Raw genomic sequence first — 27,989 nt, forward strand, 5'->3', positions numbered from 1 at the left:
AAGTGTCTCTGGAGTGGAATGTCAATATTTTATTGCAAATCAAGATGCAGACTTTTCAGAAACATTTTAAAGACTTATGAAAAACAAATCGCCAGTCGGACTATTCAGTGCATCCAAGTACCACAATAATATTTCCCAAATGTGACATTCCTAATCACCAGAGTGCCCAAATAATTCAACAGTAACGCAAACAGACAGATACAGTCCATGTGTGAAGAATTGATCCATCATGTTGCTCCATTTCTCTTCTTTCCCCACAACATTAAGTTTCTCAACTGTTTTCCCCACTTTCTTTTTCACATTAGTCTGACTTCTCCTTCTCTTTCATGTGCAGGAAGACAATACTGAAGACAAAGAGTCCTGCCATCATAGAGAAGACGCTGGCATAGTACGGGTAGGCAGAGGGGATGAAGCGCTCATACTGTGTATGCTGCAGGGGGCGCACCGACACCTGTGGCAAAGAAACCATTGGCGAGCATTAACCACCACAGTATGGTTGCTGATGTCTTAAAGGTCACATACTATGTAAAATGCACTTAACCATGTTCTACAAACACTCCCAAATGAGAAAAGTCCAACTTTTTTTCCCTTTTGCCTGCTCTACTTTTCAGAAAATGTGTGCTCACACTTTTCCTTAGATGACATCATCTATGGAAATAAGACCTCCTCAGGCCATCTAAGTAAAGTCTATGTGTGAGAAACCTTGGTGGTAAAACAGAGTTTGACAGAAGAATTTATTAATGTGATGGACATCCATCTGCTGACAGATCTTGCGCCTATATGTTGCTTTGGGTTTGCAATTGTCCCTGATCAAGATTAAATTTACCCAATTCAATGACTTCCTGGATTTGACCTTTATAAGTGAGTCGGTATGTGCTACAGGTGTTGTGTTTGTGGAAAAACATGCACTTAACTGTGACATTCATGTCTTTATGTCTTCAGCTTTTTAGATGAAGAGACACAGCTTATGGAGTCATGCGTTTCCTGAACAGAGGTGTTTGGTGATGCAGATACCTTTGCAGGAGAATGAAGATCCAAGTTTTGAGGATTCTGGCGCTTCCTGTCTCACTGTGTGGCTGTTAGACCAACACTAACCTGGGATCTAAAGCAGCAACTATATATACACAGGGCTCTCTCCAAACAATGGCTCAATGGCCAGGCACCATCATACCCTAAAATCCTAGTGCCATCATACTAATTTTCACAACTGGATAATTTGTGTTTAGCTTTATCAAAATTCACTGGCTTCAACCCTCACAGCAACACTGTTAGCTGAAATCTATTGGATCATTTACATATCATGATATCTCAGCAATGTTAAGACTCATATCGCATTGGTCAATTTTCCCCTGAAGCTTAAAAGATAAAATAAATGAGCATTTTTTGCGCGATTCATTTCAATTTTAGACTCAGTTATTACTGTTACTATTTTTCCTAAAACAATAAAATGTCTACGATTATGATTGGTGTCAAGAGATCACACAAGTACATCCTTATGCCAAATACTTGTATGAATGACAATGGTCAATTGGTTCTTGAGATATCGCGCCAAGAAGCAACAATGACAGATGGACATGCTGATCACTATATCACCCTTATTTCATACCAGGAGGATAATAAAATTAATTGAATTATATTATAGATTAGATAGATTACCCCCTCTAGCTGCCACCTTATCGTGGTGGGGGAGTTTACGTACCCGGATGATCCTAGGAGCTATGTTGTCGGGGGCTTTGTGCTCCCTGTAGGGTCTCCCAAGGCAAACAGGTCCTAGGTGACGGGTCAGACTAAGGGCAGTTCAGAACCTCCATGACCAATAAAAGATCAAGGACCGTGACGTCGCCCGGTATGGCGGAGCCGGGGTCCCACCCTGGAGCCAGGCCTGGGGTTGGGGCTCGCATGCGAGCACCTGGTGGTTGGGCCTTAGCCCATGGGGCCCGGCCGGGCTCAGCCCGAAAGAGTGACGTGGGCCCGCCCTCCTGTGGGTTCACCACCTGCAGAGGGGGCCGTGGGGGTCGGGTGCAGAGAGGATTGGGTGGCGGTCGAGGGCAGGTGGCCCAGCGGACCAGTCCATGCTCACAGCCCCTGGCTGTTGGGACGTGGAATGTCACCTCGCTAGGGGGAAGGAGCCTGAGCTTGTGCGGGAGGTTGAGAGATACCGACTAGAGATAGTCGGGCTCACCTCCACGCACAGCTTGGGCTCTGGTACCCAACTCCTGGAGAGGGGTTGGACGCTTTCATTTTTCTGGTGTCGCCCACAGGGAGAGGCGGAGAGCTGGGGTCGCATTGCTTATTGCTCCCCAGCTCAGTCGTCAAGTGTTGGAGTTCACTCCAGTGAACAAGAGGGTCGCGTCCCTACGCCTTCGGGTCGGGGACAGGTCTCTCACCGTTGTCTCGGCCTATGGGCCGAGCAGCAGTGCAGAGTACCAAACCTTCCTGGAGTCCCTTGGAGGGGTACTAGATAGCGCTCCGACTGGGGACTCCATTGTTCTCCTGGGGGAATTCAACGCCCACGTGGGCGACGACAGTGAGACCTGGAGGGGGTGATCGGGAAGCACGGCCTCCCCGATCTGAACCCGAGTGGTGTTCAGTTGTTGGACTTCTGTGCTAGTCACAGTTTGTCCATCACGAACACCATGTTCGAGCACAAGGGTGTCCATAAGTGCACATGGCACCAGGACACCCTGAGCCGGAGGTCAATGATCGACTTTGTAGTCGTATCATCTGACCTTCGGCCATGTGTCTCGGACACTCGAGTGAAGAGAGGGGCAGAGCTGTCGACTGATCACCACCTGGTGGTGAGTTGGATCCGCTGGGAGGGTAGGAAGCCGGTAAGACCTGGCAGGCTCAAACGTATCGTGAGGGTCTGCTGGGAACGACTGGCGGAACCCTCTGTCAGCGAGGTCTTCAACTCCCACCTCCGGGAGAGCTTCTCCCAGATCCCGGGGGAGGTTGGAGACATGGAGTCGGAGTGGACCATGTTCTCCACCTCCATTGTCGATGCGGCTGCTCGTAGCTGTGGTCGCAAGGTCTCTGGTGCCTGTCGCAGCGGCAATCCCCGAACCCGGTGGTGGATACCGGAAATAAGGGATGCCATCAAGCTGAAGAAGGAGTCCTACTTATCTCTGTTGGTAGGTGGGACCCCAGAGGCAGCTGACAGGTACCGGCAGGCCAAGCGTGCCGCAGCCCGTGCGGTCGCAGAGGCAAAAACTCGGGTCTGGGAGGAGTTCGGGGAGGCTATGGAGGAGGACTATCGGTCGGCCTCAAAGAGATTCTGGCAAACCGTCCGACGCCTCAGGAGGTGGAAGCAGCTCTTCACCAGCACTGTTTACGGTGCGGGTGGGGAGCTGTTGACCCTGACTGGGGATGTTGTCGGACGGTGGAAGGAGTACTTCGAGGATCTCCTCAATCCCATCGTCACGTCTACCGAAGAGAGACTGGGGACTCGGAGGCGGACTCACCAAGGTGGTTAGAAAGCTCCTCGGTGGCAAGGCTCCTGGGGTGGATGAAATCCGTCCTGAGTACCTTAAGTCTCTGGATGATGTGGGGCTGTCTTGGCTGACACGCCTCTGCAACATCGCGTGGCGATCGGGGACAGTGCCTCTGGATTGGCAAACCGGGGTGGTGGTCCCTCTGTTCAAGAAGGGGGACAGGAGGGTGTGTTCCAACTATAGGGGGATCACACTCCTCAGCCTCCCCGGTAAGGTCTATTCCAGAGTACTGGAGAGGAGAATTCGACCGATGGTTGAACCTCGGATTCAGGAGGAGCAGTGTGGTTTTCGTCCTGGTCGCGGCACACTGGACCAGCTCTACATGCTCCATCGGGTGCTCGAGGGTTCATGGGAGTTTGCCTAACCAGTCCATGTGTTTTGTGGATCTGGAGAAGGCATTCGACCGTGTCCCTCGGCGCACCCTGTGGGGAGTGCTCCGGGAGTACGGGGTCCGGGGTCCTTTGCTAAGGGCTATCTGGTGCCTGTACGACCGCAGCAGGAGCTTGGTTCGCATTGCCGGTAGTAAGTCAAACCTGTTTCCAGTGCACATTGGCCTCCGCCAGGGCTGCCCTTTGTCACCGGTTCTGTTCATTATTTTTATGGACAGAATTTCTAGGCGCAGCCAGGGTGTAGAGGGGGTCTGCTTTGGGAACCACAGAATCTCATCTCTGCTGTTTGTGGACGATGTGGCTCTGTTGGCTTCGTCAAATCAGGACCTTCAGTGTGCACTGCGGCGGTTTGCAGCCGAGTGTGAAGCGTCTGGGATGAAAATCATCACCTCCAAATCCGAGGCCATGGTTCTCGACCGGAAAAAGGTGCTTTGCCCTCTTCAGGTCGGTGGAGTGTCCTTGCCTCAAGTGGAGGAGTTTAAGTATCTCAGGGTCTTGTTCACGAGTGAGGGACAGATGGAGCGTGAGATCGATAGACGGATCGGTGCAGCATCTGCAGTGATGCGGTCGCTGTATCGGACCGTCGTGGTGAAGAGAGAGCTGAGTAGGGGGGCAAAGCTCTCGATTTACCAATCAATCTACGTTCCGATCCTCACCTATGGTCATGAGATTTGGCTCATGACCGAAAGAACGAGATCGTGAGTACAAGCGGCCGAGATGAGTTTCCTCCGCAGGGTGGCTGGGCGCTCCCTTAGAGATAGGGTGAGGAGCTTGGTTACTCGGGAGGAGCTCGGAGTCGAGCCGCTGCTCCTCCACGTCGAGAGGAGTCAGTTGAGGTGGCTCGGGCATCTTTTCCGGATGCCCCCTGGACGCCTCGCTGGAGAGGTGTTCTGGGCACGTCTCACTGGGAGGAGGCCCCGGGGAAGACCCAGGACACGCTGGAGGGACTACATCTCTCGGCTGGCTTGGGAACGCCTTGGGGTTCCGCCGGAGGAGCTGTGTGTGGATCGGGAGGTCTGGGCGGCTTTGCTTGAGCTGCTGCCCCCGCGACCCGACTCCGGATAAAGCGGAAGAAAATGGATGGATATATTAGCCAAAATAATTGGGCATCTTTTTTAATGTGTCTGACTTGTTACAAGTATTAACAGGTGGGGCTTAAAGTAAGTGATGCTTTTAAAGAGAAACTTGGACCTGAAGATTTTCCCCATCGCTTTAGGTTGTGATTGTAGGTAAGACATAGGGATGCACCGATCCACAGTTTTTCAATTCTGATCCAATCCCGAATTTGGATATCTGCCGATAGTGATACTTTTCCAATCCAATACCAGAGCTCTGTTTGCTTTAATATATTATCTTCATCATCATCATTACTGTTGATTTTATATGAGGATATTCTTAAAAAGGAGACCTGAAAGTTCAGCTACAATTTGCCAGGTGTATGTAAGATGAAAGCCTAGATTTGATGTTTTGGTGAAAGAATTAAGTACTTTTATTTTTTTATAGCCTTTAATAGCCATATTTTTATAGACTTAAAGAGAAAAGACAGCACTCTCTCTCTTTTCTTTCTCTCTCGCTGTTTTTGTGCTGCGCAAATTTCAAACTTTTTGGAAACACAAAGCCTTTCAACTGTAAAATAAATGTATCATCACTGAAGCTCACACGCAGGATTTTAATGGAGACTTTTTTCCTCTTTCAGTGGACAGAATCTCTGTTCGGCTTCTCCTCCTTGGCTGCATGCTGAACTGGCTTTTCATAGTGTTTGACAGCCTCGGGACAGTGAAGCAGCTAACTTTTATTAGTAATTGTATAATTGTAAAGCGCTTTGAGCATCTGATTCAGATGGAAAAGCGCTATATAAATGCAGCCCATTTACCATTTTAGGCACACATTTTCAGCAACAATTCAGTTCATTTTTCAAAAAAAATCTGTGGTCGACGAACAGACAATTTGAACCTGAGAGCCGGGCAGAAATTTGCAGCTAACCGCAGCCAGAACACTGCGGAAGAGAGCTCTCTCAAACAGCTCGGCTTCAGAAACCTCTTCTCCTCCCCTCGGCAGAAAACAGCGGAGAGCAAACAACAACAGTTGAGAGGATTCACAGTGGCTCTTCTTCGGTATCGGAAAATGTCGCAGTTTGGATTGCTATTTTCTGATACGTGAATTACATCAGTATCGGAACCCGATACCGATCCTGGATCGGCTCGATCCCATCCCTATAAGACATTTGATTTGATGAAGACTTATTTAGAACATAAAAGAAAAAAATAAAACAATAACAGACAACATAAAGTTAAACTTAGTTCAAAAAGGAGTAAGAAAAAGTCGAAATTTATCTAATCCCACCCCTTCTACCTGTATAATGATTTATATATCAATCCCTGTTTCCTTAAAAATATTACTATTGACAATCATGATAATAAAAATAGCAACAACAATAATACTAATAGTAACAATAATGACAATTATATAACACCATTTTAGAAAAAAAGACAGACATAAGGAACCTGACAAAACAACACACACACACAAAAAAAAAAATTAACAATGAACATAAATAAATCCATAAAACAAATAAATAATCAGTAACAGTTTCCCATGAACACCTAGTGACTAACACCCCCACTTCATCCCTGTATCACATGAAAACATTCTTTATATTTTGTTTTAAACTGTTGAATGTTTGGACACTGCTTTAACTCCTCATTCATACGTTCCACAGTCTCACCCCACAGAATTAAATGCAGAATAGTTTCCTGTTTGTGCAGATTTTGTTCATTTTGAATTTGTATTTCCCTCCCTTGTATATCCCCCCTCTCGATCCTTGAACATTTTCTGTATGTTTTTTGGTAAACTGTCATTTTTTACCTTGTACAAGATCTGTGCAAGTATGACCATCTTCCACTTATGACCACTTCACCATCCATCCAGTCAGTCAGTGAACAGAAGAGCATTGTCTCTCCCTCCCTCTGTCTCTTTCTAACAATTACTCTTGTCAACTTTGTCAAGATATCAGAAGAGGAAACTTATTCCAACTTGGAAGCGTAAATTAACATGTTTTGTGAATGCAGCTTCCGATTCTGCTGGGCATGTTTGAACTATATTTGGCACCAAAATGTGGATGTTGGAAAGTTGATAGACTGACCTGAGTGGAGGAGTACAGGTGAGTGTATCCCAAGCGGTTGTAGTCCACTTTGAACTGGAAAACTCCATACACATCAGGCAGCTTGAACTGGACACTGTATTTACCTCCTACCAAAACAAAACAAACAAACAAAACAAAAACAAAAAACAGTGGGTTTAAAGTACAACATTCTAAAGCTTCATCCTCCAGATCAGAAGAATTTTAAGAACTGACCTAGAAAATCTGTAACAATGAAGCAACAATAACATACCATTTTTCTTGAGGCAAGTCCTGACAAAAGGATCAATCCTCACAAATTCGAGCTGAATGTCATCTCCATCGAAAGGAACCCAGTGACCGTTGGAAAGCATCTCAATCACAATACTGTACTCCTGGATGACAGAGTTAAAAAAAAACAATTACACCTACTCATGCAGGCAAAAAACAAACACCTTGAAAGTCTGACAATTTACACTCACTACAAGATCGGTGATTGTGTATGCTGCAGGAGGAGTGGTCTCCCCAACAGGATGATGGGTAACTGCTCCCACCCTGAGGACTCCAGCCTCCTTGAACACCCAACGGGACAGAGCCTCTGCCAGTTCCATATTTGCTGTTTGCTCATGCCTAACCAAGATCACAACAAAAACAGAGGTGTTCAACACAGGGGCACCTTCTGCAGGTAAAACCCATTTATTGTCCAAAATCCACTCGCTGTATACAGAATGGTCTGCCTCTGACGGGATGCACTGTATTATGCATTTTGGATCAATTTCGGGCCCGACTGAATTAATAAAGTAATTTAACAAACTGAAGGTAATCACAATGCTTCAGCATTTGGGAATCAAACAAGTCATAACAGGTTTGAATTTGTGACTAGCTGCTGTACTACAGCAATCTCAAACTGGTTCCATAAAGGGCTCACAGGGGGATAAGCTGTCCCTGAAACCACAGGCGCCAACTGATGATTGGTTGAGTCTGTATGGAACTGGGTCAGCTCCATTCATTTCTGGACATATTTTCAATTTTGTCTTTAAAATATTGGGTTACAAATAATTCTGAGGAGGACTGTACCTCCGCTTTCTATCTTGATTTAGTTACAGCAGTCTCAAACACAGAGGAGTCCAGTGAAGTCAGTTGCTGATATCAGTCTTCCTAAAATAATGTTGAGTAAAATAATTCTGACCAGGAGAATTGTAGATAAACAGTGAGGACTACCTCTGGGAGTTGGGTGTGGCCTTCTGCACAGGAGAATTGAAGAAAGCATCACTGAAGAAGTCCAGTGAGCCGCTGAACACTACTCTGGCATTGTTTCTGGCCTGGAGTCCAGCAATCAGCAGTGTGTTCTTCCCAACAGCATGAGGATACTGGAGAGATTAAACAGATAGTTAAAATAAATAACCCCACAAGGAAAGCTCAAAGATTCAGATATGTTGAATATAGTGCTGCTTCACATAATACAACTAAGAGACTGATGTGGAGCACTTTGGCGCCACACAACTTGCATCCTGTGAAATTCATTTCAAAACCAGATGATGCATCTTTCAAGTAAGTAAAGAAATGTACAAGTGGGAGAGAATTTGAGAAAGCACAGATAAATGCAGGTTGCCATGACTACAGTTCTTCTGAATGATGAATGTGTGATGTGTTGAGAGCCAGTAAAGAATTTTTTTTCCTTCCGTAATATTAAATTCATGACTGCAATGAAGTGGGGGGAAAAATAAAAATATATATCTTCAGAGAAATTGAAGAGGGACAAAAAAAAAAAGTTACATGAATTCAGCGATGAACATGCATCACTGAACTTACTAGTCTCACCAACAATGGTTTCTTGTGTAAGTCCTGGTCCTACCAAATAATGAAGGATGAATAATGAGCCACGGAGCATTTTTTTTTTTTTGCTACGAGAGGATTTATTATTATTAACTATCGTGGGAAAATGGTAACTCAGAGAGGCTCTTAGAGGCAGTATCTTCAGTTAATGAGGCTCATCTCTGAGCGTGGTGCTAATTTCAAGATGTTCAAAATTTAGCTCCAACAGGTGGGGTACTTTGTGTACGAGTTACTACGCCGACTAACGAGGATTATACAAGCATGTTTGTGGTGGGACAGAGGCTTTACAGTTATTTAATTAACAGTTTGTTGGTGTTATTCACTCAGGTTTATGGTGCACTGTAGGGGCCCCAATCAATGATTGGATGAAACAGATGACCATACATCTTTTGTTTTAAATTACATTTACACAAATACAAAAAACAGTAAATCTGTCAATCTTCAGTGGCCTTCACAGCTGTAGTTACCATATTCAACCACTTGGTGGCACAGACAACATACAGGGAGGTGGCATACAGTTTTGAGATGTGGGTGTGAATTGTGCCGGTGTTTTGAGATATTATGACCAATCACATTCCAGCTTACAGTGATATCACTGAAAATTAGCTCGTCAGGAGCGAGTTTACATTGCGTGCTGTGGTCGAAGAGCAATAATATCAGACACTATTGTGACTGTGAAATGTACTGTCATTTAGCTGTCATTGCAGGTAAACACAATGTGAAATGTTATTACTATTTCACATGCACAGGGTGTCCCTAGGACATGAATTCCCCGGGAACATGGTACATAATATATATTGCGTCCAGCCTTGTTGATTTTGCATGAGGACAGCATAAGCATGAACAGTGATTTGCCATAGATTAAATTAAGAATCAAGACCGAGAATAAGCGTATTATTTTCACTGTGGGAGAATGTCAAATACAGCACTATGGTCGCGTGTTACATTTTCCTAGACACGATCCAGCACACACATGCCTTAGTGCCTAGTACCACCGTTAGAAGAGACAAAGGAGATGTCCACAAATCACTGTTGCGGTAGATAGGTGGCTACTTTTGGCAGAGAGGGATGAACTACTGGTCTGTCTGGACCAAACCACACATAGAGCAAATCTATCTTGAGGAAGATGCTTAAACACATAGTTCAGGCACATGTTCAGAAACGTTACTGGACCTGACCTAATTATTTTGTGTAACAGTAGTTAACTTTACCTTTCTGACTGATTTATTTATTTGCATTAGCTTTACCTGGGAGATTGGTCTGTCAGGGAAAAATGAGTAGGAGGTGGATGAGCCAGTGAGGATGTCCAGGACCAGAGGGTTGTCTGGGTCAGCCACCATGCTGTAAATAAAGAAGAAATAACTTTTAAAACTCAGTTTGTAGTCAGTTTAGTGATTAGCACCGCAAAGGATGTTATATCCCATTACTGCGTTGTCAGATTGTTAATTGAATGACTCACAAAACAAGGGAACAGATTTTCACAAAATCTGGTAAGAATGATGTATTACATTCACATGTTCAAGAGCTGAGTCTAATTTTCAACAACTGGAGTGTTACACTGCTTTCTGTGCCAGGCAAGCCACTTGCAAAGGTCATACTTTACAGAATTTCATGCCAGCTACTTGCCACTCAGCAGTTGATGCATTCTAACTTAACGCCAAAGAAACCAACTCATGATGACATCATAGCACTGAAAGTATTCATTGAACACAAGCATAAATAAAACAGGACTTCTTTATATCTTGTGTGGGTTATCAGAAAGCATTTGATGATATTAACTCCGACCAGACTCTCTCGGCAGAGAGCTGCGCGTTTGGAACTGTGCCAACGGAACAGAGGATGATTCTCATTTCTTGACTGCAACACGACAAGAGTCCCAGTTAGTGACTTTAATCCACACAAATGTGACTCACGAATGACATATTTTAATGGCTTTGAGAGGGATTAAGAAGCGGACTTGCTGCTTTTGAAGAGTTGCTGTTGCTATCATTATTATTAATATATAAATAAAAAAATTACAATTTTTATACATTTGACTTTTACAACAACAAACGCTGAGCCATTAATTATTATACAGAAAACAAATGCACACAAACATGCAGAGATGCGAACAGCTAATGCTAAGTGTAACATTGAAAATGCCATTGATATGCTAACGCGCTAACATCGGTCCCATTTCTAAGTTATAAAATACATCTACAGTGAGGAAAATAAGTATCTGAACACCCTGCGGTTTTGCAAGTTCTCCCACTTAGAAATCATGGAGGGGTCTGAAATTTTCATCTTAGGTGCATATCCACTGTGAGAGACATAATCTTAAAAAAAAAAAAAAAATACGGAAATCACAATGTATGACTTAAATTTATTTGTATGTTACTGCTGCAAATAAGTATTTGAACACCTGTGAAAATCAATGTTAATATTTGGCACAGTAGCAGTCTTTTCATTAGTTAACAAAATGTTGCACCATTTTGAGTTCTTTGGTAACTTGTAATCTCTTCTGCACGTCATTTTTTTCAGCAACAGGACTTCGTGGGGGTTTCTTGCCCATAGTTTGGTTTCACATGGGAGTCTTCAAATTGTTATGGTACTGACAGGTAGTAACTTCAGACCTTCTTTGATCAACCTGGAGCTGATCACTGGCTGAGTGCCATTTTGGCTATTCTTCCATCCATTTAAATGGTGATTTTCTGTTTTCTTTCACATTTTTCTGGTTGTGATTGCCATTTTAAAGCATTTGAGATCATTTCAGCTGAGCAGCTTATTAATTTCTGACCTTTATGTTTTTCCCTCTCCAATCAACTTTTTAAGCAAAGCACGCTGTTCTTCTGAACAATGTCTGGAACAGCCAATTTTACTCAGATTTTCAGAGAGAAATGCACTAAAACCAGCAAGTACACCATTTGCTGCCTTTATTCTTAAATAAGGGGTCATCTGTTTTACAGTTTTTCCCCTCACAGAAAGAAAAATGAAGCCACTTTTTTTAATAGCCCAATAGTCCTTTTACTTCACTTTCTGTAAAATAAATTTGATAAATTTTTCTTTGTTTTGATTGGGAATAGAATGTGTAGTGTTCCAAGTACATTTGCATGTACCAAACTAAAAGCCATTTTAAGGATTTTGAGCTTTACTCACTTTTTAAAACATGCTATTATTCTGAACACAACCGTATAATCCTTATATTCCAGCACCATATGTCATTACTGATGAAACAAGAGTGCTCTGAGAGCACAATATCCCCCGCTGGTAAGTGCTTGCTACATTCTGGTAACATTTTAAAGACTTGCACCAAGTTTCCTGAAATTCCTCATAAAAATGTGAGGAGTTGATTTCAGAAGCCAGGCACCAAGTCATGAAACTGGCAGTCTAGCTTTGTTAATCAAGGGCCATAACTCTGGTAAAATTAGCCCAACTGGAATGATATGATAATATGCATATTACAACCTGTATAACAAGGAGAAAAGGAGAACGGCTGCGCAACACAGAAGTGGGTGCAAAAAAGTTTATTAAGGTGAGAAAAGCATTGAAGAGACCAACGTTTCGATGTAAAAATTACATCTTCCTCATGAAATTACATCCACTTCTGTATGGCACCAGTCGTTCTCCTTTTCTACAAGCCTGTCCTGACCTGGCTGCAGTGGATTTTTGTGCTTGGCAGAAGTGCAGAGAACTTTCCATTTTTGCTTCTATATAACAAGGGCTTGTACAAAGTTTCACAAAAGTCCTCCTAAAAATGTGAGAGGAGTTGATTTTAGAATGCTGATGCCCTTTTTGGGAGGAAGGGAGAGACGGACAGACAAGACAGCATAATCCCTCTTTGGGCCTTCGGCCAGTAGGGGATAAAAACATGTTAAAGAGCATATTTTTCATTGCAGTATGATCTAGCAGGATGTCTTGTTTGAAACATACTGGTAAGTGTGTTTTACCACATTCGTCACTTGGTCCTGCTTACCCAACACCTTTGAATAAAACTGGTATTTTGGTGGGTTTCCCGACAATAGTAGGCGCTTTCAGCAGGTTCTCTGGATCAGCAACAATCAGGGTGTGCTGGAAAGAAGACAGTTATTTACTGTGAGGGCTGACTTTTTAACTTTTCTTAGTTAGGCAGATGGTTACTTTATGGAGATGTCTTTACTTTTTGGGAGATATGGGGAGCCAACTCAGAGGCTGCTACCTGAGATTCAGGCAATTCCATGAGGTGTGTATACAATTACTGTAATTATTATGGTGAATCATTTAAATTTTGGACAGTTGGTTAACAGACAGTGACAGCGCGGAAGAAAACTTAATAAAATGGTTCCAGAGCTGACTGAGTTAACAGACAAAATATACCATGAAAAAGAACAAATGTAAATGTGACACCCAAGTATCATCCCAAAAATGTTGGCCAATAATACAACCCCTGGCAAAAATTATGGAATCACTGGTCTCGGAGGATGTTCATTCAGTTGTTTAATTTTGTAGAAAAAAAAGCAGATCAGACATGACACAAAACTAAAGTCATTTCAAATGGCAACTTTCTGGCTTTAAGAAACACTAAGAAATCAGGAAAAAAAATTGTGGCAGTCAGTAATGGTTACTTTTTTAGACTAAGCAGAGGGAAAAAAATATGGAATCACCCAATTCTGAGGAAAAAAATTATGGAATCATGAAAAACAAAAGAACGCTCCAACACATTGCTAGTATTTTGTTGCACCACCTCTGGCTTTTATAACAGCTTGCAGTCTTAATGAATGACAAACAGTAATCTTCATCAATCTGGCTCCAACTTTCTCTGATTGCTGTTTCCAGATCAGCTTTGCAGGTTGGAGCCTTGTCATGGACCATTTTCTTCAACTTCCAAAGATTTTCAATTCGATTAAGATCCGGACTATTTGCAGGCCATGACATTGACCCCATGTGTCTTTTTGCAAGGAATGTTTTCACAGTTTTTGCTCTATGGCGAGGTGCATTATCATCTTGAAAAATGATTTCATCATCCCCAAACATCCTTTCAATTGATGGGATAAGAAAAGTGTCCAAAATATCAACGTAAACTTGTGCATTTATTGATGATGTAATGACAGCCATCTCCTCAGTGCCTTTACCTGACATGCAGCCCCATATCATTAATGACTGTGGAAATTTACATGTTCTCTTCAGGCAGTCATCTTTATAAATCTCATTGGAACAGCACCAAACAAAAGTTCCAGCATCATCACCTTGCCCAATGCAGATTCAAGATTCATCACTGAATATGACTTTCATCCAGTCATCCACAGTCCACGATTGCTTTTCCTTAGCCTATTGTAACCTTGTTTTTTTCTGTTTAGGTGTTAATGATGGTTTTCGTTTAGCTTTTCTGTATGTAAATCCCATTTCCTTTAGGCAGTTTCTTACAGTTCGGTCACAGACGTTGACTCCAGTTTCCTCCCATTCGTTCATTTGTTTTGTTGTGCATTTTCGATTTTTGAGACATATTGCTTTAAGTTTTCTGTCTTGACGCTTTGATGTCTTCCTTGGTCTACCAGTATGTTTGCCTTTAACAACCTTCCCATGTTTGTATTTGGTCCAGAGTTTAGACACAGCTGACTGTGAACAACCAACATCTTTTGCAACATTGCATGATGATTTACCCTCTGAAGAGTTTGATAATCCTCTCCTTTGTTTCAATTGACATCTCTCGTGTTGGAGCCATGATTCATGTCAGTCCACTTGGTGAAACAGCTCTCCAAGGTGTGATCACTCCTTTTTAGTTGCAGACTAACGACCAGATCTGATTTGATGCAGGTGTTAGTTTTGGGGATGAAAATTTACAGGCAACTTACAATTTTTTTTCCTGATTTCTTATAGTGTTTCTTAAAGCCAGAAAGTTGCCATTTGAAAAGACTTTAGTTTTGTGTCATGTCTGATCTGCTTTTTTTCTACAAAATTAAACAACTGAAAGAACATGCTCCGAGGCCGGTGATTCCGTAATTTTTGCCAGGGGTTGTATAAACCAGACAGGGGCTGGCATTATAACTGGGCCCAACTGGGCTAGTCTGGAAAAGGCGCAAAGAAATTCAAGATTTTCCAACACGGCACATTTTGCATTCCTCTTCTCCTTTCGGATGCTACTGTTAGAGGTCGCCACAGCAGAGCAATCATTTCCATCCATCTCACTCTGTCCTCTGCATCTTCCACTGTCACATCAACCACCCGCATGTCCTCCCTCAGCACATCCATAAACCTTCTCTTTGGCCTCCCTCTTCTCCTCCTGCCTGGTGGCTCCATCCTCAGCATCCTTCTCTCTATATACCCACTGTTCCTCCTCTGCACATGTCCAAACCATCTCAAACTCAGCTCTCTGATTTTCTCTCCAAAATGTGGCACAAGTGCTGTTCCTCTGGTATATTCATTCCTAATTCTGACTATATTCATCACTCCCAAAGAAAATCACAGCATCTTCAGCTCTGAAACCTCCAGCTCTGCCTCCTGTGTATTTGTTAGCACCACTATTTATAAGCTGTACAATGGGGCTGTTCTCACTACGGTCTTGTAATCCTTCCCTTCAATCTCGCAGATATTCTTCTGTCACAAATTACTCCTGCCACCTTTCTTCCACCCTGCCTGCACTCTCTTCTTCACCACACACATTACTTCGGATAGTTGTGTGTAATAACTTAAACTCATCTTCAAAACTGTACTGATGTCATAAAACACTGGATGGCTGCTAATTATTTGTCACTTAATACAGCAAAAACTGAAATCCTCGTTTCTATCCCTGATGAGTTTGTTCCCTCAGTGATTAAGAACCTCTATCCTCTTTTGTTCACTCAGCAGTCAGAAATTTGGGTGTTACATTTGACCAGACTCTCAAATTTGACGCACACGTTACCAGTCTTGTGCAATCTTGCTTTTTTCATTTACAGAACATTGCCTGCCTTAGAAACATTGTGTCTCAAGCTGAGCTGGAACAGATCATTCATGCCTTTATTTCTTCACGTCTTGATTACTGTAATTCACTGTTCGCTAGCCTCAGTAAGTCTTCGCTGGACCGCCTACAAATGGTCCAGAATGCGGCTAAAAGGCTCCTTACAAGGTCTTCTAAGTGGTCTCATGTAACACGCATTCTATCCTCCTTTGCATTGGCTCCCAATTCAGTTCAGACTGCAATTTAAAATATTGGTGATGACTTTTAGAGCTCTGCATGGTCAAATACCACTTTATGTCAGTGAACTCTTGCACCCGTATGTGATAAGCAGGTCTCTGAGATCCTCGGACCAGAACCTGTTGGTTGTACCAAGGTCAAGGCTGAAGACCAAAGGAGACTATGTATTAGAGTTTGTGGAACCCAAACTGTGGAATGCACTGCCACTATAACTATGTTCCATGGACTCTGATGGAACTTTTAAGGAGAAACTCAAGACCTATTTGTACAGACTTGCTTTTAATTAGTTTTATGTCATTGCTGTTTTTGGTTTCTGTATTTTTATTTGTGTTTTTAAATTCTGGTACAGCACTTTGTGATTTTATCTTGAAAGGTGCTATACAAATAAACTTGACTTATTTACAGTAGTGTTCAGAATAATAGTAGTGCTATGACTAAAAAGATTAATCCAGGTTTTGAGTATATTTCTTATTGTTACATGGGAAACAAGGTACCAGTAGATTGAGTAGATTCTCACAAATACAACAAGACCAAGCTTCAATGATATGCACACTCTTAAGGCTATGAAATTGGGCTATTAGTAAAAAAAAAAAGTAGAAAAGGGGACGTTCAGAATAATAGTAGCATCTGCTGTTGACGCCACAAACTCAAAACTATTATGTTCAAACTGCTTTTTTAGCAATCCTGTGAATCACTAAACTAGTATTTAGTTATATAACCACAGTTTTTCATGATTTCTTCACATCTGCGAAGCACTAATTTTGTTGGTTTGGAACCAAGATTTTGCTTGTTTACTAGTGTGCTTGGGGTCATTGTCTTGTTGAAACACCCATTTCAAGGGCATGTCCTCTTAAGCATAACGCAACATGACCTCTTCAAGTATTGTGACATATCCAAACTGATCCACGATACCTGGTATGGGATATATAGGCCCAACACCATAGTAGGAGAAACATGCCCATATCATGATGCTTGCACCACCATGCTTCACTGTCTTCACTGTGGCTTGAACTCAGAGTTTGGGGGTCGTCTCACAAACTGTCTGCGGCCCTTGGACCCAAAAAGAACAATTTTACTCTCATCAGTCCACAAAATAGCTGCCACCTTATCGTGGTGGGGGAGTTTGCGTAACCGGATGATCCTAGGAGCTATGTTGTCGGGGGCTTTGCGCCCCTTGTAGGGTCTCCCAAGGCAAACAGGTCCTAGGTGACGGGTCAGACTACGGGCAGTTCAGAACCTCCATGACCAGTTTATTTAAAAAAAAAAAAATTAAAAAAAATTAAGGACCGAGACGTTACCTGGTATGGCGGAGCTGGGGCCCCACCTTGGAGCCAGGCCTGGGGTTGGGGCTCGCGCGCGAGCGCCTGGTGGTCGGGCCTTAGCCCATGGGGCCCGGCCGGGCTCAGCCTGAAAGAGTGACGTGGGCCCGCCCTCTTGTGGGTTCACGAGCTGCAGAGGGGCCACGGGGGTCGGGTGCAGAGAAGATTGTGTGGCAGTCGAGGGCGGGTGGCCCAGTGGCCCGGTCCATGCTCACAGCCCCTGTGGGGACGTGGAATGTCACCTCGCTGGGGGGGGAAGGAGCCTGAACTTGTGCGGGAGGTTGAGAGATACCGACTAGAGATAGTCGGGCTCACCTCCACGCACAGCTTGGGCTCTGGTACCCAACTCCTGGACGGGGGCTGGACGCTTCATTTTTCTGGCGTTGCCCACGGGGAGAGGTGGAGAGCTGGGATCGCATTGCTTATTGCCCCCCAGCTCAGTCGCCATGTGTTGGAGTTCACTCCAGTGAACGAGAGGGTCGCGTCACTACACCTTCGGGTCGGGGACAGGTCTCTCACCGTTGTTTCGGCCTACGGGCCGAGCGGCAGTGCAGAGTACCCAACCTTCTTGGAGTCCCTGGGAGGGGTACTAGATAGCGCTCCGACTGTTCTCCTGGGGGATTTCAACGCCCACGTGGGGGGCGACAGTGAGACCTAGAGGGGGGTGATCGGGAAGCACAGCCTCCCCGATCTGAACCTGAGTGGTGTTCAGTTGTTGGACTTCTGTGCTAGTCACAGTTTGTCCATCATGAACACCATGTTCAAGCACAAGGGTGTCCAGAAGTGCATGTGGCACCAGGACACCCTGAGCCAGAGGTCGATGATCAACTTCGTAGTCATATCATCTGACCTTCAGCCACGTGTCTCGGACTCGTGGCCGAGTAAAGAGAGGGGCAGAGCTGTCGACCAATCACCACCTGGTTGTGAGTTGGATCCGCTGGGAGGGGAGGAAGCCGGTCAAACCTGGCAGGCCCAAATATATTGTGAGGGTCAGCTGGGAACGACTGGCGGAACCCTCTGTCAGTGAGGTCTTCAACTCCCACCTCCGGGAGAGCTTCTCCCAGATCCAGGGGGAGGTTGGAGAGATGGAGTCCGAGTGGACCATGTTCTCCACCTCCATTGTCGATGCGGCCGCTCGTAGCTGTGGTCGCAAGGTCTCTGGTGCCTGTCGCGGCGGCAATCCCCGAACCCGGTGGTGGACACCAGAAGTAAAGGATGCCGTCAAGCTGAAGAAGGAGTCCTACTTATCTTTGTTGGTAGGTGGGACCCCGGAGACTGTGCGGTCACAGAGGCAAAAACCCGGGTCTGGGAGGAGTTCAGGGAGGCCATGAAGGAGGACTATCGGTTGGCCTCGAAGAGATTCTGGCAAACTGTCCGACGCAGCTCTCCACCAGCACTGTTTATGGTGCGGGTGGGGAGCTGTCGACCCTGACTGGGGATGTTGTCGGGCGGTGGAAGGAATACTTCGAGGATCTCCTCAATCCCATCATCACGTCTTCTGAAGAGGAAGCAGAGACTGGGGACTCAGAGGCGGACTCATCCATTACCCAGGCCAAAGTCACCGAGGTAGTTAGAAAGCTGCTCGGTGGCAAGGCTCCTGGGGTGGATGAAAGCCGTCCTGAGTACCTTAAGTCTCTGGATGTTGTGGGACTGTCTTGGCTGACATGCCTCTGCAACATCGCGTGGCAATCGGGGACACTGCCTCTGGATTGGCAGACCGGGGTGGCGGTCCCTCTGTTTAAGAAGGGGGACAGGAGGGTGTGTTCCAACTATAGGGGGATCACACTCCTCAGCCTCCCCAGTAAGGTCTATTCCAGAGTACTGGAGAGGAGAATTCAACCGATGGTCAAACCTCGGATTCAGGAGGAGCAGTGTGGTTTTCATCCTGGTCGCGGCACACTGGACCAGCTCTACACGCTCCATCGGGTGCTCGAGGGTTCATGGGAGTTCGCCCAACCAGTCCACATGTTTTGTGGATCTGGAGAAGGCGTTTGACCGTGTCCCTTGGGGCACCCTGTGGGGGTGCTCCGGGAGTACAGGGTCCGGGGTCCTTTGCTAAGGGTTATCGGTCCCGTACAGGGACCGGATAACCCTTACAGGAGGTACAGAAGCTTGGTTCGCATTGCCGGTAGTAAGTCAAACCTGTTTCCAGTGCACGTTGGCCTCCGCCAGGGCTGCCCTTTGTCACCGGTTCTGTTCATTATTTTTATGGACAGAATTTCTAGGCGCAGCCAGGGTGTAGGGGGGTCTGGTTTGGGAACCACAGAATCTCATCTCTGCTGTTTGCGGACGATGTGGTTCTGTTGGCTTCGTCAAATTAGGACCTTCAGCGTGCACTGGGGCGGTTTGCAGCCGAGTGTGAAGCGTCCGGGATGAAAATCAGCACCTCCAAATCCGAGGCCATGGTTCTCGACCGGAAAAAGGTGCTTTGCCCTCTTCAGGTCGGTGGAGTGTCCTTGCCTCAAGTGGAGGAGTTCAAGTATCTCAGGGTCTTGTTCACGAGTGAGGGACGGATGGAGCGTGAGATTGATAGACGGATCGGTGCAGCATCTGCAGTGATGCGGTCGCTGTATCGGACTGTCGTGGTGAAGAGAGAGCTGAGTAAGTCGATTTACCGATCGATCTACGTTCCGATCCTCACCTATGGTCATGAGATTTGGCTCAAACCGAAAAAACGAGATTGCGAGTACAGGCGGCCAAGATGAGTTTCCTCTGCAGGGTGGCTGGGCGCTCCCTTAGAGATAGGGTGAGGAGCTCGGTCACTCGGGAGGAGCTCGGAGTCGAGCCGCTGCTCCTCCACATCAAAAGGAGTCAGTTGAGGTGGCTCGGGCATCTTTTCCGGATGCCCCCTGGACGCCTCGCTGGAGAGGTGTTCCGGGCACGTCCCATTGGGAGGAGGCCCCGGGGAAGACCCAAGACACGCTGGAGGAACTACATCTCTCGGCTGTCTTGGGAATGCCTTGGGGTTCCCCAGGAGGAGCTGGGGGAGGTGTGTGTGGATCGGGAGGTCTGGGCGGCTTTGCTTGAGCTGCTGCCCCCGCGACCCGACTCCGGATAAAGCGGAAGAAAATGGATGGACTTTGTGGTGGATTCTTGCAAATAAATTAGCTTCACACAGGTGTCTTCTAACTGTCACAGCACTTACAGGTAACTCCAGACTGTCTTTGATCATCCTGGAGCTGATCAATGGGTGAGCCTTTGCCATTACGCTTATTCTTCTATCCATTTTGATGGTTGTTTTCCGTTTTCTTCCACGCGTCTTTTTTTTTTTGCCCATTTTAAAGCATTGGAAATCATTGTAGATGAACAGCCTATAATTTTTTGCACCTGCGTATAAGTTTCCCCTCTCCAATCAACTTTTTAATCAAACTACGCTGTTCTTCTTAATGTCTTGAACGTCCCATTTTCCTCAGGCTTTCAAAGAGAAAAGCATGTTCAACAGGTGCAGGCTTCATCCTTAAATAGGGGACACCTGATTCACACCTGTTTGTTCCACAAAATTGACGAACTCACTGACTGAATGCCACACTACTATTATTGTGAACACCCCCTTTTCTACTTTTTTTTTTTTTTTACTAATAGCCCAATTTCATAGCCTTAAGAGTGTGCATATCATGAATGCTTGGTCTTGTTGGATTTGTGAGAATCTACTGGTACCTTGTTTACCATGTAACTAAGAAATATACTCAAAACCTGGATTAATCTTTTTAGTCACATAGCACTACTATTATTCTGAACACTACTGTACTTAGAGCTGATCCTTGATGTAGTCTCACCTCCACCACGAATGCATCCGTCATTCCTACTGTGCATCTCACTACTGTCACACTGTCATTGTACATACGCTGCACCATCCTCACATACGTCTTTGCCACTCTAGACTTCATACAATACCACAAATCTTTTCTTGGCACCCTGTCATAAGCTTTCTCTAAATCCACAAACACACAATGCAACTTCTTCTGGCCTTCTCCATCAGCACTATCAGAGCAAACATTACATCTGTAGTGCTCTTTGTAGTGTAAAGAAACCATGTTACCACTCAGATTTTCACCTCTTTTCTAAACCAGGCTTCTGCTACTCTTTCCCATAACTTCATGCAGTAGCTGACCAATTTTATGCCTCTGTTGTTACTGCAGTTCTGCACATTACCATGCTCATAAAAATTAGAACCAGTACACTTCTTCCCTCCTCAAGCAACCTCTCACTTTCCAAGATTTTATTAAACAATATGCCACTGCCATCTCTCCAAAACATTTCCATGCCTCCACTGGAATGTCATATGGGCCAACAATCTTTTCACTCTACCTAGACGTCCTTACGAATCTCTTCCTGATTAATTACCCACAAAATCATCCATCCTTTTCTCAGTCTCATTTTTTCATTAATCAGCTCTTCAAAATATTCCCTCCATCTTCTCAACACTCTCCCTGCTCATCAGCACATTACCATCTGCATCTTTTATAACCCCAAAATGCTGCACACTCATTCCAGGTCAGTCCCTTTGTGTGGCCAATCAGTGCATGTCCTTTTCTCTTTCCTTAGTTTTTAAACTTCATTTACAGCTCTCTATATCTTTTCACCTTACACTGCATCTCCCTACACTCTTGTCTACTTTCTTCATCTCTCCAACTATTTCAATTCCTTTTTGCCAACCTCTTTCTTGTTATACTTTCCTGAAGAGCTTTGTGCCACCACCAAGTCTCCTTGTCTTCCTTCCACTGTCCAGATGTCACATACAACACCTCCCTAGCTGTCTCACTCACCACATCTGCAGTACTTTTCCCAAGTTTAATGTGGGAAGACTGATTTTGACAGGAGCCATAAAAACTTCCATCTGATGTTGAAAAGCAAATAAATACATTGTTCCTACTGACACTGTAGTTTGCTTAAATTGTAGAACTGGGTGTGATAACTTTCAGAATAAGGATGAGCTGAATATTTAGACATAGTTCTCTGATAAAATTTTCTGATTATATTTTAAGTACAGTGGCTCTGTAATTTATATTCTGTTTGCGGTGAAACATGGCATATTCAATACATTAATAAATATATTTTGTTTCAAGATACCAACTTTACATTCTTTCTAGTGGTATAATTCTTGTTATGGTAGAATGTCATACATGAGCAATATTACTACTTATTTCTGCAAGAAAAAAAAAAAAAATCTGTGTCATGCCTTAATAGTAGGTCTGTCCAAAAAGTATTGTACCTTTTTATTTTTTGCAAAAACCATATGGATTTGAATCACATGTGATTGCATCAGCCAAGCTTGAACCTTCGTGTGCATGTTTGAGTTTTTTTACGCCTGTCGGTTGTGTCATTCGCCTGTGAGCTGGCTTTCTGTGAGCAGTGGTCCACCCCTCTCATCGGAGTTTTATTGCGAATAAATGTCTGAACGATACGGAGCTTTTCTGCATCAAATTTTTCCAGAAACTGTGAGAGACCGCCAGCTGGACACCATTCGGAAAATTTAGATGGCTTTCAGCAACGATTTTATGGGGATTACACAGATTAAGGAGTGCTCCAGCCGGTTTAAAGACCACCCACAGCGTCTGAGAGCGCGGCGCGCTCTGAGCGCCGATGGACAAGCTCAAACCCCGCTCCAACAACCAGATCATTTCCAACGTGAAGGCTTTGTTGATCCGGGACATCGTCTAACTTTCACAAAAAAGGCAGAAGGCATGGACATCAGCACTTTGTGCATGAGATGGACATCCCCCAACATGTCCTGTGAGGCTTCATCACGGCGGTGCTTTGCGCCATGCGGCTCCGCCGCGATGCGCCGAAAAAGTGCTGATGTCCACGTCTTCCGCAATTCCTGTGCTAGTCAGATGACATACCGGATCAAGATAGCGTCCAGTTTAGAAATGAACGGCACATTCCACTGTTACAGGAGTTTTTGTCATGGAGAGAGGAGTGGAGGAACTCCGCGCGTTGCAGCGGAGCCGCATGGCGCAAAGCAACGCCGTGATGATGCACAATTTCTCGGATACTCACACGACTGAAAAGCCACCGGAAGCCGTCTGAGCCACCTGAAAGCCGTCCTGTGAGACCAACACGGAGGTGGTTTTGTCCCGCGCCATGAGCGGCATGGTGGCGCAATCCTCCGCTTCTCTAACCATGAAAAAAAACTCCTGTAACAGTAGAATGTGCCGAAAAAGTGCTGATGTCCACGCCTTCTGCCTTTTTTGTGAAAGCTCCCGGGGGAGCGCCGCGCTCTCAGACGCTGTGGGGGGTCTTTAAACCGGCTGGAGCACTCCTTAATCTGTGTAATCCCCATAAAATCGTCACTGAAAGCCATCTAAATTTTCCGAATGGTGTCCACCTGGAGGTCTCTCACAGTTTCTGGAAAAATTTGATGCAGCTAAGCTCCAAATCGTTCAGACATTTATTCGCAATAAAAATCTGACGAGAGGGGTGGACCACTGCTCACACAAAACCTGCTCACAGGTGAATGACGCAACCGACAGGCGTGAAAAAACTCACGCATGCGCACGAAGGTTCAAGCTTGGCTGATGCAATCACACGTGATTCAAATCCATATGGTTTTTGCAAAAAATAAAAAAGGTATGATAATTTTTGGACAGACCTCGTATAAAGTCCCAATATCTGAAAAACCAATAAAGATATAAACCTAAAACTTTGGATGGCCCTCAGTGGGAACAACATTATTTTGTGAAAGTATGAAAATTTGGAGCTGGTCAGTCAGGAACATTTTCTGAAATCTGGGGACATGAGGTGGATTTACCCAATTAACAAAATGTGCAATGAAGAATAAATAAAATAAATCAATTCCTGTCTGCTGAACATAATTTTAGAGTTTCGTTTACCTCTCCAGGATCAGACACATCATAGTTGTGATGGTCAATGACAGCAGTCTTCTCCTCATCAAACTCGATGCCACACTCGCTGCCCAGCTCCCTCAGCGGGTCGCCTGTCACACCACAAGATTTAATACATAACAACCATGCAGCTCAGCAATCCAAATTGAAAACAAGTGCCATCATGTCTGAAATACATTTTAGTATTTATGTCTCAGCGCTGTCTGCTTGTTTTACCACAGGTCCTTCCTTCCTGCTGCTAACTCCACAACCAGCACTGTTCCCAGTAGACCATTCAAATTATTAATATCATTATAGTAAAAAATTTCAGCCATTTGCAATAATGCTACACATTCTGTGCCATAATACTTGTACACTTGTGCAATATTACAAAACACTTTCTTCTTCTTGTATATAGTGTAATCTATATACATTATTATTATTCTGCACAGAACTTGACTTCCATATTTTCTGAATTATTTTTCTTTAATCTTATTTTTGCATACTTGCACGGTTGTTCTGTGACTGTCCCTGAGCTACTGCAGCACTGTAAATTTCTCAGTCGTGGGACTATTAAACCATTATGTTGTCTTATCTGATTAAATGCAATCCATTATTTGAAACTAACCAATATCTGAACTAGCAGCAACCAAGACATTGCCTCCTCCGTCAATGAATGAAGTGATCGTTTCCACATTTATGTTTCCTCCAAAATCTGCAATCACACACACACAGACACACACAAAAAACAATTATATGAAACAATTTCAATAAGACAGAATTGATCACTCCATGTTGAAGACAAAGTGATACTTACCCTCAACAGATGGTGAAAAGATGATTAGATGGTCGTAGAGAAACTGGCCGTATTTAATCAAAGACAGCGAGGGATCATCAGCTGTCTTGAAAGTGAGGTCAAAACCCCGATCTGAAAAGCAGAACTACATACATTAGCTGCACAAGTAATCAAATGCCTTGAACTACAACCCAAATTCCAATGAAGTTGGGACGTTGTGTAAAATGTAATTAAAATACAATGATATGATTTGCAATGATTTGCAAATCCTCTTCCACCTATATTCAATTGAATACACCACAAAGACAAGATATTTAATGTTCAAACTCATAAACTTTATTGTTTTTGTGCAAATATTTGCCCATTTTAAAATAATGCCTGCAACACGTTTCAAAAAAGCTGGGACAGGGCAACAAAAGACTGGGAAAGTTGCTGAATGTTCAAAGAACACCTAATTGGAAACATGTGAGTGTCATGATTGGGTATAAAAGGACCATTCACAAGCAAAGATGGGGCAAGGATCACCATTTTGTGAACAAGTGCATGAAAAAAAATAGTCCAACAGTTTAAGAACAATATTTCTCAATGTTAAATTGCAAGGAATTTAGGGATTCCATCATCTACAGTCCATAACATAATCAGAACATTCAAAGAATCTGGAGAACTTTCTACACGTAAGCGGCAAGGCTGAAAGCCAACACTGAATGCTCGTGACCTTCAATCCCTCAGGCGGCACTGGATTAAAAAACAGCATCATTGTGTAAAGGATCTTACTGCGTAGGCTCAGGAACACTTCAGAAAACCACTGTCAGCTAACACAGTTTGTCGCTACATCTACAAGCGCAAGTTAAAAATCTACCATGCAAAGCGAAAGCTATACATCAACAACATCCAGAAACTCTGCTGCTTTCTCTGGGCCCGAGCTCATTCGAAATGGACAGACGCAAAGTGGAAAAGTGTGCTGTGGTCTGAGTCCACATTTCAAATTGTTTTTGGAAATCATGTACATTGTGTCCTCTGGAAAAAAGAGGAAAAAGACCATCCAGATTGTTACCAGCGCTAAGTTGAAAAGCCAGCATCTGTGATGGTATGGGGGTGTGTTAGAACACATGGCATGGGCAACTTACACATCTGTGATGGCACCATCAATGCTGAAAGTTACATCCAGGTTTTGGAGCAACATATGCTGCCATCCAAGCAAAGTCTTTTTCAGGGACATCTCTGCTTTTTTCAGCAAGACAATGGCAAGCTATATTCTGCACGTGTTACAACAGCGAGGCTTTGTAGTAAAAGAGTGCGGGTACTAGACTGGCCTGTCTGCAGTGCAGACCTGTCACCCATTGAAAATGTGTGGCACATTATGAAGTGCAAAATACGACAACTGAGACCCCGGACTGGTGAACAACTGAAGTCGTACAGCAAGCAAGAATGGGAAAGAATTCCACCTGCAAAGCTTCAACAATTAGTGTCCTCAGTTCCCAAAGGCTTATTGAGTGCTGTCAGAAGGAAAGGTGATGTAACACAGTCGTAAACATATCACTGTCCCAGCTTTTTTGAAATGTGTTGCAGGCATCCATTTCAAAATGAGCAAATATTTGCACAAAAACAATAAGTTTATCAGTTTGATCAAATATCTTGTCTTTGTGGTGTATTCAATTGAATATAGGTTGAAGAGGATATGCAAATCACTGTATTCTGTTTTTATTTACATTTCACACAACGTCCCAACGTAAGAATGGTGCAGCATTTCAGAGGTCATTATATAATGAAACAACTGTTTAAAGAGCAACACCTATCATTTGATCCAAAGCTCTCCCAGGTTACAATTAACTATGACATTGACCCATGGGGAACCACGGGTTCTAGATGGCGTCATTTGTACTATATATGGCGCAGCTGACTTTTGAGGAAACTGTGTTTACAGTTATGCTACATTTTGTTTTAAGTATTGGCATAGAAAGATTTCTTGGCTTTTATGAAAGTCTTTATTGAAGGTTTAATCTATTTTCAAATATGTTCAATTTTCTAAAATTAATTTTTGTCACCAATAAGCTTTTCTGAAGCTGCTTAACTAGTACAATATTCCATGCAAAGAAATTACCATTAACTAAAGTTTTATATTTGCACTGTAACAGTGTTCACATCAGATAATTTTTTTTTTTTGGGGGGGGGGGGGGGGGGACACTGTTGAGATACAATTGTGCTGTTTTGTCCAGAATGTGAGCATGCTAATTCTGAGTTTGGGGTCAAATACATACAGAAAACGTCCATATCTGAATCTGCTGTCTGGGATGTTAGAAGATGGACAGACTGATGAATTCTGTCAGGTCTGCAGCAACCTCACGGACTTTTATTTTGCATTGTGGAAATGCGACATGCTCCGATCATCTTTGCTGTTTTCACGAGGACGAAAGACAGCTCTTTCTGGATTTCAATTGATGCTTCCGATACACAAACACAGAGGCCGCTTCCCTTTTATCATATGGAGGTGCGGAAAAGATTATAGTTCTGACCTGTCAGACAGCGGAAGGACACTGAATGTGTGTCTCTCATGACTTATAGAACATATTTAGAGTGTGGAAAGAATTAGTTACGCCCTGTCAGACGACAGAACACTGCAAGCGTGTCTTTAATGTTTTAAAGAACATAAAGTGTGGAACAGATGATAGTTCTGACCTGTTAGACTGCGGAAGAACACGGAATGTGTGTCTCTAATGTTCAGGTTGTCCAGTAGCACCAGAGTTTTTCCGTCAGCTGAAACACACTTCAGCATGGACACGAACGACAGCAGCAACAAAACAGCGTTTTCCAAAAACCAGAACCTCCTACAGCTCGTTCCTCCGGTGTTTCTTTTCAAAGATATAAAACTGGACCGGCTCCCGTCCATTGTCGCCATTTTGCTGCACAAGTCGACGTAAGCGCAGGGAGCAGAAGAAACTTTGACCCCGACATTCAGCCAATCACAGCGAGGAGCGCGTCACCACTCACTGCTGTTGCACCAATCACATGAGAGCTTCACTATGATGCGCCTGAGCACGAGAGGCGCACTCACAATAGCAATGAACAGGATAGATAGATAGATAGATA

General features: G+C 44.1%; 1 protein-coding gene across 1 annotated transcript; it reads right to left on the minus strand.

The window, feature by feature from the left end:
- Positions 1-14: 14 nt before the first annotated feature.
- On the minus strand, positions 15-27,830 carry ddost (dolichyl-diphosphooligosaccharide--protein glycosyltransferase subunit (non-catalytic)). Its single transcript, XM_034171947.1, has 11 exons — positions 27,579-27,830; positions 24,924-25,034; positions 24,735-24,821; positions 24,116-24,219; positions 12,787-12,881; positions 10,082-10,175; positions 8,220-8,368; positions 7,481-7,628; positions 7,273-7,393; positions 7,023-7,129; positions 15-451 (listed from the first exon to the last, which is right to left on the minus strand). The coding sequence occupies exons 1-11, from the start codon at positions 27,796-27,798 to the stop codon at positions 302-304; spliced, it is 1,386 nt and encodes a 461-aa protein (XP_034027838.1). The 5' UTR covers positions 27,799-27,830; the 3' UTR covers positions 15-301.
- Between the last annotated feature and the right edge of the window lie 159 nt (positions 27,831-27,989).

The sequence above is a fragment of the Thalassophryne amazonica genome, chromosome 6, assembly GCF_902500255.1.
Source record: "Thalassophryne amazonica chromosome 6, fThaAma1.1, whole genome shotgun sequence".
Classification (NCBI taxonomy): Eukaryota; Metazoa; Chordata; class Actinopteri; order Batrachoidiformes; family Batrachoididae; genus Thalassophryne; species Thalassophryne amazonica.